The sequence below is a fragment of the Ictidomys tridecemlineatus genome, chromosome 3 (genome assembly GCF_052094955.1).
Source record: "Ictidomys tridecemlineatus isolate mIctTri1 chromosome 3, mIctTri1.hap1, whole genome shotgun sequence".
Classification (NCBI taxonomy): domain Eukaryota; kingdom Metazoa; phylum Chordata; class Mammalia; order Rodentia; family Sciuridae; genus Ictidomys; species Ictidomys tridecemlineatus.
The window spans coordinates 44,109,636-44,121,853 of NC_135479.1; the positions used below are offsets into that span (position 1 = coordinate 44,109,636).

The 12,218-nt window shown below is 51.8% G+C and overlaps 1 protein-coding gene and 1 long non-coding RNA gene across 6 annotated transcripts in view; one reads left to right on the forward strand and one right to left on the reverse strand.

Annotated features, from left to right (window-relative positions):
* Abr (ABR activator of RhoGEF and GTPase) overlaps positions 1–12,218 on the forward strand; it is a 190,832-nt gene that overhangs the window by 170,698 nt on the left and 7,916 nt on the right. For all 5 annotated transcript variants that reach the window (XM_005327876.5, XM_021728141.3, XM_013359810.4 and 2 more), the window contains 2 exons: positions 11,151–11,210; positions 11,448–11,557. In XM_005327876.5, coding sequence (XP_005327933.3) covers positions 11,151–11,210; positions 11,448–11,557 — 170 coding nt within the window. The remainder of the gene's footprint in view (positions 1–11,150; positions 11,211–11,447; positions 11,558–12,218) is intronic.
* LOC144376135 (uncharacterized) lies at positions 52–7,375 on the reverse strand. The gene is made up of 2 exons (XR_013436244.1): positions 7,056–7,375; positions 52–3,944 (listed from the first exon to the last, which is right to left on the reverse strand). It is a non-coding gene; the product is annotated as an uncharacterized LOC144376135 (long non-coding RNA).

Sequence of the window (12,218 nt, forward strand, 5' to 3'; positions counted from 1 at the left end):
TTGAGCTTCAGAGGGGAAGGGGCTGAAAGAGGAATCCCATTCCAAACTCTGTAACATCCAAAGGTTTTAATGGGGTCACTTGTGGGAACCATAGAGAAGCTAAGAGGGCCCAGAGTGAGGCCAGGCCAGAAGCATTTGTGGGGAAATCAACGCCTTACTATCTCCCTGCAACCACGACAAAGATCCTTCTGGCCAAGACCCGGCCAGATACTGGCTGAAGGTGGTGTCTCAGATTGAATTGGCAGGATCCAGGGGAGTGGAAGAGAATTAAGAACAGCTTCTGGTGACTTTCCCTCTGCTTCAAGTGGTTGCCACGTGGGCCTGAGAATTCCCTGCTTCCAAAGACTTTTTCTTAGGAAGTGAGGGGCTGGTATTGCTACGTCCACCTGTTCTGTTACGTTCTATTACCCAGGGAAACACAGGGGGAGCCCCTTTGGGCTACTTGTCTGAGGAACTTTAAGGCTCAGATGGTCATAAAAAAGAGTCCCTTTCTTCGTGAGCTTGATTGTCATCACAGAACAGCTCCCAGCCCCTTCCAGAGTGGGTCATTTAAGTTGACAATTGTTTTTATTTTTATTTTTTTGGTACCCAGGATTGAACCCAGGGGTGCTTAACCACTGAGCCACATCCCCAGTCCTTTTGTTTTGTTTTATTTAGAGACATAGTCTCACTTAGGGCCTTTCTAAGTTGCTGAGGTTGGGTTTGAACTCATGATCCTCCTGCCTCAGCCTCCCAAGTAGCTGGCTGGGATTATAGGCATGCACCACTGCCCCCGGCTTGATGGTTATTCTTGATTGCACCAGGTTTGCAAATGACATGCAACTCCCTAAAGGTTCACTTAGCCATTTACTGGCTATTCCTACCATTGAGGATACAAGGGTGTTGGGTGCAAGATACAGATGTGTCTTAGGCTCATCTACCCATCATCCAGCTCTGGGCATCAAAAACAAAATTATGAGATCTTTTGCAATAGAAATCCATCCTGGCCTCAGCTGCCCACCACTCTGCTTTGCCACCCTTCTTATTTGCCAGAGGGAAAGAACCTGCATCCTCTGTCTTCACCATTCACAGGCCCGCCCTCATTCTTACAGTGATCCTTCAGCTGTAGACAAGAGACTAGAGACCACTGCCAGCCTGCTTCCTCCCAGGCCCTTTTTTGGGCCAGCATTCTTAGCCAGACTGACAGGTAGGAAGTGGGGTTAGTGTTACCCGCTTATTCCCACGGCCACTATGCTTCCTACAGCACTTGCTACCCCCCAGAATAGGGGACCTGACTCCCAGGGCCACGTGGGCAGTCTCCCAACCCCAGTGCTCCCCTCTCTCCACCACGTCGGCTCTCTAGAGGCCTTTTTGACTTACAGAGCAGGAGTCTTTGACTGAGAATTTGGTGAAGATTCAAATTCACCCAGATGCAGAGCCACCCTATGGATAATGGCACCCTATGTGCCATTTCAGAGAACTTGAAGGCAGGAGTCCTCCCTCTAAGTGAACTGGTCAAGGCACTTGCTGTTTCTTGGCACCTGGGGAGTTGGATGGGCACTGGCCCTCCCCAGCATCTCTGCATCCCACACACAGCTTGGCCAGTTGGCCCTACTGGGCTTGGTGCCCCGTCTTTTAGATGGCCCTAGACCAGGGAGAGCTGAGCCTGCCAACCAAAGTGGTTCCTGAAAGGCCAAAGTTGCTCAGGCCCAGAGTTGTAGTAGTGTCCAGAGATGGTGAGGCCCCAGGCCCAGGAGGACAGACAGTTTGAAAAGAGCCCAGAAACTTCTGCAGGTGCTGGTTTGGGGATGTTGCCAGGTGCTGGTGAAGGGTCACTGATCTAGAAAGACTGAGCTCTCTGCTAAGTGGCCTTGCCAGCTGCCCACATTACTGGGAGCTGGTCAGCAGGCTACTTTGGCTTCCTTTCCCCTGTCATATGCTGGAGGTAGAAAGCACACTTGTGTTTTGACAGCTGCCTGGCACCTTTGAGGAACAGCCCCCTGCTCCTGGGACATGCCTACCTAATACCTGGTGGTGAGGCGGGGGACTGGTGTTGGTTCTGGATTCCAGTGAGGGCTGTTGTTCTTGACCCTCCAGGATGGACCCTGTAGAGGTGGGAAGGGGCATGGGGGCTGCTCTTAGGCTTCTTCTGCAGAAAGGCCTGTGGTGGGGAAGTTCTGTGATCCCCAGAGAGATTTTCTCTAGCTCTGCTTAGACAGGAACTTGTTCTTGAGCCAGAAGCTGGAATTATTTCTATCCTAGACAGGGACCCTAACCAGGGCTGGTGACTCAGATGAACCAGCCAGCACGGTGACATCTACAGTGTCCCTTTCCATCAGGTGCCTGAATGTCTCAGCTGTGCCCTGGGTGGCTCTCTGGCTGCAGCACCGAAGCCCTTGGGCTCATGTGACACAGGGTGCTAGAGAAGGAAAGGCCTCAGGCTGGTAGGAGTCAAGAGGCTTCATTTTTCCAGTCCTATGTTTGTTGTTTTAACTTGCTCTGTGACCTTGGACAAATCTCTTCACCTCTCTGGTTCTCTGGCATCAGTACAGATGGAGGGAGCTAAACAGGATGATCTCCTAGAATCCAGTTCATATGATGGTCTTGGCCATGACTCAGGATTCCTATTCCTAAGCCTTAAACCCTCAATGTGCTGGGGGAGTCTGGGGTGGTGAGAGGTCACAGGGCTGCCCTTGGGCCAAGGCCAAGTCTTTCCCTGAACACAGAAGAGAGACTAGCAGCAATGTGGGGCATCTTGACCCCTGTCCTCAGGAGCTCTGGCCTGGAACGGCTTTGCTGTCTCTGTCCCCCACATCCCAGTATGTGCATTTGTCCACAGATGTTGATGGAACACCTTCCATGTGCTGAGCACAAGGGACACAGAGGGGCCGGCAGGTGAAGCGCTGCCCTCGTGGCACTCTGACAGCAGGAGTCAGCGTGTGAGCTCTGGAGGCTGGATGGACAGGGAAATGAAATCAGGCGTGGTGGCGCATGCCTGTCCTCCCAGCTACTTGGGAAGCTGAAGCAGGGGGATTGCAAGTTCGAAGCCAGCCTGGGCAACTTTCTAGACCCTGTCTCCAAAAAAAATAAATAAACAAACAAAATCACTCAGTTGTAGAGCACCCTTGGGTTCAATCCCCAGTACCACAAAAAGAAGAAAAAAGCAGGGGAGGGTAGGAGCAGTGGTCATGGATTAGAGAATAAAGGGACGGAGGCCTCTCTTGAGGAGGTCATTTTTTAACTATGATTTAAATAATAAGAAGGATTTGTCCAAGAGAGATCTAGGGACCATGCATTTTGGGCAAAGGAACCAACAAAGCCCTGAGTCGGTGTGTTCAGAGGCAGGCAGAGGCCACCACGTGGGGAGTAGGGGATGACGTTGGATGAGGGGGCAGTGGCCAGATTGCCTAGGGCCTTGCAGGCCACAAGGAGTTTGCCCTTTAATTCGAGTGCAGTGTGAAGCTGCGGGAGTGTTTCAATGCAGTTTAGTGATGATGGTGCATTTTCAACACCGAGTACCAGTCGCCATTCCCAGCCCTCGATGCCCTGCAAGGTGTTAGGATTATCCACACCATGTGATGTATGAGGAAGCTGAGGCTCAAAGGATGACCCAGATGAGGTCCCATGAGTGGCTTAGCAGAGAAGCTGGTGTTCATACCCAGGAGCCTGACCTGAGCACAGCCTCTTACCCACGGTGCCACCTACCTTCCAGGGCCTCCAAGGAGGAAGCCCGGAGCCTGTTCTGACCCTGCAGCTATGTCTCCGTTGTCCAGTTGGATGGGTGGTCACAGGGCCAGTGGAGGTCAGGGTGACATGCCCTAGATTGGAGGACTTCTGGAGGTGCCAGGTTCCCGTCCATCAGCGTCAGGGTATGTGGAACGCAGCCTGGCATGCTGTGCACAGCAGTGGACATGCCATTTACTGTCGATGACGGTGGCGAATGCGAGACTCAGCAGATGTGAGGCCTGAGGAAAGAGTCCACACCGAGCCACGTCAGCTGTGGAAACGCTACTTCCCCCATGTTCACTAGCAGCAGGCTCTGTGCCCGGAAAGTGCTCCTGGCCTGGCGGGGAGAATGAAGTCAGTTTCAGGGAAGGGCTTTATAGTTTTTACCAAACCTCTGCAAGACCAGAGAGAGGCCTCTTAGCCCATCATGGTCTTCCTATAAGTAGCTAGCATGAAATTTCCTTATCAGGACTTCAGAAAGCCTCTTGCCTTGGACTGAGACCTCTAAGGGGGCCCCTTTTCTATGGGGACTGGCTGCTGAGGGCTGTCTCTGTGCTGCTTTGTCCTGACCCCTTTCTTTATTCCCGAGTGACCACCATCCCTGCCCTTGCTACCCTGGTGCCACCAGCATGGCCCTGGGCTTCTTTGCTTTTGGTTTGTAGTCTTTTGCTTTGGGGTGAAGTCTTCAGGCTGCCTGTGGCAGGGAAGGCTGAGGTGGATGGGCCAGCTCAGAGGAAGCAGAGCCGCAGGGCTCTAGGAAAGAGGTACCTAAATGCCGGGACCTCCATAAGCAGCCCAGGTTTTCAAGGTCAGCTGTGCCTGGCCCAGGGACCAACAGTGTGGCATGCAGAGGGCAGGCTGAGCCATGGGAATGGGAGCATTGGGGAAGGTAGGTTGCCTCCGGTGCTAAGAGGCTAACCTGGCTTCAATAAAAGCCGCATTCAGAGCTGCTAAACCCCTTCCATATGTGGGCCTCAGGGAACTTCAAAGTTCTTGAGAGGGGGGAAGGGAGGCGAAAAGGCCTCATCCGGGTGCCTTGGAATACTGAGGGCCAAGCCCCTTGGTGCTGGCCTGGGAGGAGGTGGGCAGACTTTGGCTTCAGGACAGCCTAGCCAGCCCTGCTGTAACTGTCCCTGCACGGCGAAGACCAGAGAGGCAAAATTGGCTTGGCCACATGGCAGGAGTTGCCCAGTCACTGGGAAGATGAGGTGACAATTTTCTGAGCCTGACCCTGGCCTTTTCTGACCCACTTGCTGAGCTGGAGCCCTGAATAGAAGCCCTGGCAGCCTCTCCCTCCCCACACAGCCTCTCCCTGGGTCTCTCAGAGCAGCCACGTTGACGGAATCCTCCAGTGCCCTCCTCCAGGGAGGCGAGGCAGGCTCTTGGCAGCTCCCCGTTCCCCATTGCCGCCCTGCCACGGCTCTCACGCCTGTGGTATGTCCCAATAACAGGCTGGTTTGGTGTCTCAAGGGGACCCAGCCCTAAGCATGTGACCGCACTTGGGAGAGGGCAGGGGAAAACCAGCCCAGGACCGCCACTGTGATCCCTGGTGTGGGAGCCACAGGAAATGTACCCACATCAGACGTGATGCCTGGATCAGGGCCCTGTCTCCATGACCTGATGCTCGGCCTATGGCAGGGATCCCAAAAACACATCCAGATGGTTCTGCCTTCCATTTGGCACCCTGATCAGCAGTCGATTTGATTGAGGTCCCTCTTGAGTTATTTTCTAATGTTCCTGCCCTGCCTCTTAGGGTGACAACTTCAATCTACTGGATTTACTGCCCTTGTTAAAAAGCACTTCATTTTTATTAACCTCTAAAACCAACTTGGGGCTTCTAGGGGGGGTCTGCCTCCCAGGATAGAGCTAGGATGGCAGGCCTCAGGCTCAGGGGGCCAAGGGCAAAGAAGAGCAAGAGCCAAGGGAAGTGTGGGAGCAGGCCCGAGGGGCGGGAGGTTAGGGGTTATGCCAGGAAGCCAAGCTCCTCAGGGCCTCTGGTCCCTGCTGTGGCAGTGATGGGGACAGGGTACTTTAAGGGAAGGGGCTCAGCCTTCAGAGGTGGGGCCTCTCCTTGCTAAAGGCAGCTCAGTGCCTCCCCACCCCCGGCCCTGGAGAACATGACTGTTTATCCTTAGCTGCCCACAGATGGGGCCATCACAGGCTCCTTATAGAAGATTAAAGGGCCTCATGTAAGGACTTGCAGGAAGGGGAGGCAGCAGAAATCACCCCCAGAAGACCTTGGGCAAGCTGTGTGGTTGAGGGAGTGTGGCGTGACAGACCATGCAGCCCAGCAGTCAGACTCAGGTCTGAGCGTGGCTCTGTCGTCTGCCAGGAGGCAGGAATGGAGACCCCCAGTGGTAAGAGTGGCCCCAAATGCCAAACAATGGGAGGTGGCCATGAACGGCCCTGAAGGGTGAGGCAAGGACAGTGATGGAGTCCCCTGCCTGGGACTGGGGGGAAGGGCTGAACTGAGGAGCCCCTAGGACGTTACTGAAACAGCCCTGGAGGCACTCACGTCCAGAGTCTCCCGTCCTCCTGCCCCTACTGCTAATCTGCTTTGGTGCTTCTTGTTCTAAATGGAGGGCCAGTTGGGTCTAAAAAGCGGAGGCAGCCTTTCCCGACTCCTGCAATATTCCAGCAGAGGCCTGGGATCTTTTGCAGGGGACCTGGTGCTCTCCCAGACACCAGTCCTAAAGGTCAGCTGTTTTTCTCTTTGGGACGGGTCAGAATGTTTGGCCAGGATTCAACCATGGCTAAATGCAAAGACTAAAAGAACATGACTGGGTTGCCCTTAGTGACGTCCAGCCGTTAATAACTTTCTCCAAGGTATTTTGTGGCCCATTTCTGTCTCCTGCCTGTGCCCACTCTAGGGGAACACACTGCATATGCATTACCTGTGGTGTGAAGAGGGGCCTTGGTGGGTCTCCCCAGCCTGACTCTTTGCAAGCCCCATCTGTCTCTTTCAGGTGATCTGTTGTCCCCCAGGTATTTGCTCCCCAGGGCCCATGGATGGCTCCTGTCCAGTGGGATTAGGGGGTGAACACTCAGGTGTTCCCCTTCACTGATATCCCAGGGGCTGGCTTCTCCACCCCAAGCACTAATCTAATCAGGAAATAGCAGAGTCCACATTTCCCAGGGGTTATAAATAGTCACAGCGTTTCAGGCAGCATCATTTCTCTGGAAAATGTGCCATGTCCCTCTCCGCTCCCCACCCTCCCTTCTCTGTATTTAAATGACATCCTGAAATAGACTTGGTCTCTGAAGGCTGCTGGCCTCCTGGGAGTCTGAGCATCATTGTCAGGGCACTCAGGGGCTGGGCAGGCCTTCCTGGGCAGGTATCAGGACCACACCTGCAGCAGGGATCAGGAAGATGGCAGTGGTGGGGACTCGCAGCAAACCAGAAAGAGACGCCTTACTCAGGGCTGGCTTCAGAAAGGCTGAGGTATGTGAAATCACAGCAAATGGAGGAGGCAGGCTCTTCATGGCAGAGAAGAACCAGGATTCCAGTGGCCTGGGGTTCTCTGGGAGGGCTTTCTGGAAGAGAGAGGCTAGAGTCAGGCCTTAGCGTCAGGAGTTGCTTTTCCTACCTCACATGCTGTCCCAAAACAGAACCACCTGGATGGGAAGGGGAGAAATGGGATTTGTGCTTGAGGCAACCTGCCAGGCACCAGACCGTGTGCCAGGAGGCCTCATGTCTCCTTTCTGAATAAATTCAGGTGATGGCAGGTGCCATTGTCGCCTGCAGGCCCGGGTGCCTGGTTAGATACAGTGCTCATTATCTTGCAGCTTTAACAGAAAGAACAGGTCAGGGAGAACTGATTTTGTATCCCAGTTCTCATTCCCTAGCTAATCAGCACTGGCCAGATTCCTTCCTTGAAGCCTCAGTGTCCTCATCTGTAAAATGGGAACAGCTATGGAGGCTTAAACCTCACAGGTTTCTTATGACAGTGAACTGAGATGCTGTGTGTCAAGGGTTTGTTCTAGTGCCAGACTTACGGAAAATTCATCAGACGTAGGCATAGATATCCCCACGAGGAATTTGAGGTTCAAGGAGGTTCAGTGACCTGCTCAGATGCACACAATGGAATAGAAGACCCAGGTCAGCCTGAAACTCCATCCTGCCCTTCCCCTGCTGTGTCCAGATGCTACTCTGGGACTCAGGCAGGGACCACTGGCTCAGTTCATAGCAGCTGCTAGGAAATGCCAGGTCACTTGAAACCGGAGCAAGAGAATGGCTTGAGGTGAATCCAGCCAGGTGGAATTGGCTGAGGGGTATGCTGCTACCTGAAGAGACTTGCCTTCCAAAGGGCTGGACGCAGACCGGGGCTGTAGCTCACTGGTAGAGCACCTGCTGGGTTTGGTCCCCAACACTGCAAAATAAAGGAGGGAGGCTGGTCACTTCAGAATGTGTCTCCCAAAGGACACATCTGCCCGTCATCTGAGATCCCTCTACTCCCTGTGGTCACTGCTGGGGGACAGAGCTGGGGGCAGACTTGGACCCTATGTTGAAGAACCAGCAGTCTGGATGGGAGGAAGAAACTGCAAGAAGCAACCTGTGCTTCAGGTCCCGGCAGGATTTCGGGGACAAAAGAATTTAAGCGGGGAGGCAGGTTTCAGGAGAGTGATGCCAAAATCGGGCTTCTGATGGGACCCACTCAGACCCCTGGCCTCGAGCCTTCTGGACCAGAGAGCCTAGGCAGCCGCAGGCTGGCTGCTTCACACTACCTTTGTGTTTGAGGAGGTCGTGGGACCTGGGCTTCCCCCCACACTCCTTTTTCCATTTCCCGTTTTTAATTTCGTCCCTCCTCTGGTCAGAGAACTGACTGTTAAGGATGGGACCTGGGCCATAGCTGGTCCAGACACAAGGCCTAGGGCCAGCTGGGTGCAGCCCTCTGACCCCCATAGGAGGTTTGGGTGCCCCCTGTCCTCAGCCAGTATGTGGGGGACAGAAGGTAAAAAAGGACTTGACTGACCCAGGTCCAGTTTCCCTCTGTGAGGATGGTGGCCCGTCGGAGCAGTGGTTCGTTTCTGGGGTATGCAATGATGTCCCAATGGCTGGCTGGGCAGGGAAAGCTCAAAGGTAATCAGCTGCAGGTCCTCAACGCCCACCTGAGAATGGGCACCTCACCATCGCTCTCCCCTCTGTAGATGGAAGGCCTGAAGATCGGGCTCCTATGATGACTTGACCCAGACCTTGGAAGTGACAATAGAGGGGCCACAGAAACGTCAGAGTAGGTGTTGAGAAAACTAAAGACTCCAATGGCTGGTTACAAAGCCTTCTAGCCAGGTGTTGTCTAGTTCTTTGCCTTCCACTGCACTGACAAGGGCCTGATTATCGGCTGAGAGGTCATTTAAGATGTTTGAGCCAGACACAATGGTGCACGCCTGTAATCCCAGTGACTCAGGAGGCTGAAGCAGGAGGATCACAAGTTCTAGGCCAGCCTCAGCAACTTACCAAGGCCCTAAGCAACTTAGTGAGAACCTATCTCAAAATAAAAATAAAAAGTAAGGGGCTGGGGATGTAATTCAGTGGTAAAGTGCCCCAGGCTCAACTCCTCAGTACCAAAAAAAAAAAAAAAAAAAAAAAAAGTTTGGGCTAGGGCTATACCTTAGTGGCAGAAAACTTGCCCAGCACGTGTGAGGCACTAGGTTCGATCCTCATCACCACATAAAAATAAAATAAAATAAAATAAAAGCATTCTGCCCATCTATACCTACAAAAAATTTTTAAGTTTGATCAAAGATATATGAGTAATTTAAGGTAAATGACATGTAAAGAGATTAAAGACTTGCTTAACACTGCTGTAATATAACCTTATTTAGCCTCCTCTAGTGAACAGGATGTTTATCATTTACATTCTTTAAAATAAAGACAAAAAAATGTGAACAGAGTCGGTGCTAACCCCATTTTACTCTAGCAAAAAATAATATCTGTAGAGATCTGTGCCCCAACGTAGGAGAGGTGTCCTGTCTATCTCATTCAGAGATAAAAGTCCACCATAGTGTTAACCTGGCTGCTTGGTATTTATTAAAATGTGTGATGTGTTGGTTTATTTTTATTAGTGTGCACTGCTCATCATGGTAATAACAGGTCCAGAATATGTTTTATGTATTCAGAGCCTTGTGGTCTCGGGAAATTTTTCATTTCAATGTATAGATATATTTTGGGAGCAAATGATAATATGGCAATGAGTAAAAGGTTTGAAAATATTAAAATATAAACTAGGAGGAACCCTTTAAGGAGAAATGGAACAGCGATTCTGCAAGGGAACAAAGAGCTTGTTCATGTGTTTTTAAGTGGAGGATGGTGGGAATCAAATCGTTACAGTAATTAGATTCTACTGTATACATTTAAAGCATGATGTAATGGTTTTATTTTAAGCTGTCAATATTTACATTATTCTGGAAATCACATTCTTTGCAGCAATTTGAACTTGCCTTAGAAATGTTGAGATGACTTAAAAATGTGCTCCGGAGCACATTGTTTTTCAAAATTATTTTGTGGATGCACAAACCACTGAGTTTGAAGGCCACTGAATTAGAGGAAGGGAGTTCTGAACAGTCCCAGTGTGGGATATCAGTGACCCTCTCCTGGCACTTGCTCCTGCCTGGAGCTGCAGCCCAGGTCTGGCGACTTCCCTATAGAGAGTTCGCCTGTTTGGGAGCCAATCCCTTAACCTGTATCTCATCGCAACAGTCCAGTGAGGCAGGTTCTGGTACTGTCTGCCCTGTACAGACGAAGCTTAGCAAGGTAAAAACTTGCCCAGGCTCCACTATAGCAAGCTGTGGAGCTGGGATTCAAACCCATTTGGTGTTCCCATATGCACGGGCCAAGGTCTAGATCTTCTCTGACGACTCTGACCTCAAATGGCTGAGGAAGTTATTTACTTCTTGTGACCTTCAGTTGCTGCATCTGTGAAATGGACTGATAAAATCCATTTCCCAGCATGGTGACCAGGAGTCAGTGTGATGTGATGGGCAAAAGTGACTAATAGAGGATCCTCGCCTCCATAGGGTCCGGAGGTCCTTCAACAGCCATAGCTGGGAGGGGCATGAGGGCTGGAGCCACCTGAAGTTTGAAGGTTGATTTCAAGATGAGCATTAAGGCGGCATCATTATTATTATTATTATTATTATTATTATTATTATTATTATTATTATTATTATTGGAATTGAACACAGGGATGCTCTACCACTAAGTCACATGGCAGACATTTTTATTTTATTTTTTTTGAGACAGGATCATGCTGAGTTGCTGAGGCTAATCCTCCTGCCTCAGCCTCCCGAGTTGCTGGAATTCAGGCGTATACTACCATGCCTGGCAAGCATCAAGGGTCCGCTTTCCTAACCATTGCTGGCTGGTGAGCAGTTGCCACCTAGCAGGGAGAGTACTGACTTGGTTTCTGAGCTGTACCCACACAGCCCCTTTCTTTTTCTCTCTGCAGTTGGATCCACAAACTGTAGAAACCAAGAACTGGCACACAGATGTGATTGAGATGAATGGGGTGAGTTCCTGGGGAAAGGATGTGTCTGGCGCCCCCTCCCCTATCCCAGCTGGGGCTCTCCCCTCTGCCCATGCCTTTCCCACTCCCACTCCTACCTGGGGGGGGGGCGTGGAGATGGAGCCCTGGGAGGTGGGGCTGCTGCACTCCTGGGGGGGGAACCCCTGTGTTTGGGGAGCAGTCCATGGACACTTATGCCCTCAGGAGACTAATGCTTGCCCTGACTCATCCCCCAACCAGATCAAAGTGGAATTCTCCATGAAATTCACCAGCCGGGACATGAGCCTGAAGAGGACCCCATCCAAAAAGCAGACCGGCGTCTTTGGGGTGAAGATCAGTGTGGTGACTAAGTAGGTGCTGCTTTGGAGTCCAAGTGCTGGGACTAGCACTCAGGTCCCTACCAGCCCTGGCCTCCCAGCCCCCCTGCCTATGCCAGCACCTAATCAATCACCCCCAGGTCAACAGTCACAGACGGCTTGTTTGGAAGCCAAAAGTGGCCTGCAGAGGTGTGTTCTCTGGGTCACACAATACTTTAGAAATAAGCGAGCCAGCATGGAAACACTGGAGGATCTCATGGGGAAGATACCAGACTGGTTGATGACTGCAGGCCACCCTTGAGCTTGGAGGCCGGGAGTAGCTGCCACTCAGGAAAGGGCTGTGTGCCTCAGGTCATACTGTCCCACTGTGCCACTCATCTTCAGGCCCTGACCCACCTCTTTGTGTAGACTACTTTTTCTTCCAGGTCTAGGAATTGAACCCAGGGCCTTAGGCATTCTAGGCAAGCACTCTGCAACTGAGCTGTACCTCCACCTCCACCCCCCACCATAAGCATTTGAATCTCAGGAAACATTCTTTCTAAGGGTCTTTGAGCATCTCCCAGAACTTTCTTTCACCTGCGCCCTTGCTCAAGAGGCAGGCCTTGTTGGGCTGTGTAGGGTGGGGTGGCACGGCCTCTTCCTTAACCCTTTCCTTCCCTCCAGCCCTCATCCTAGCAGCCAAGGTATGCTGGGG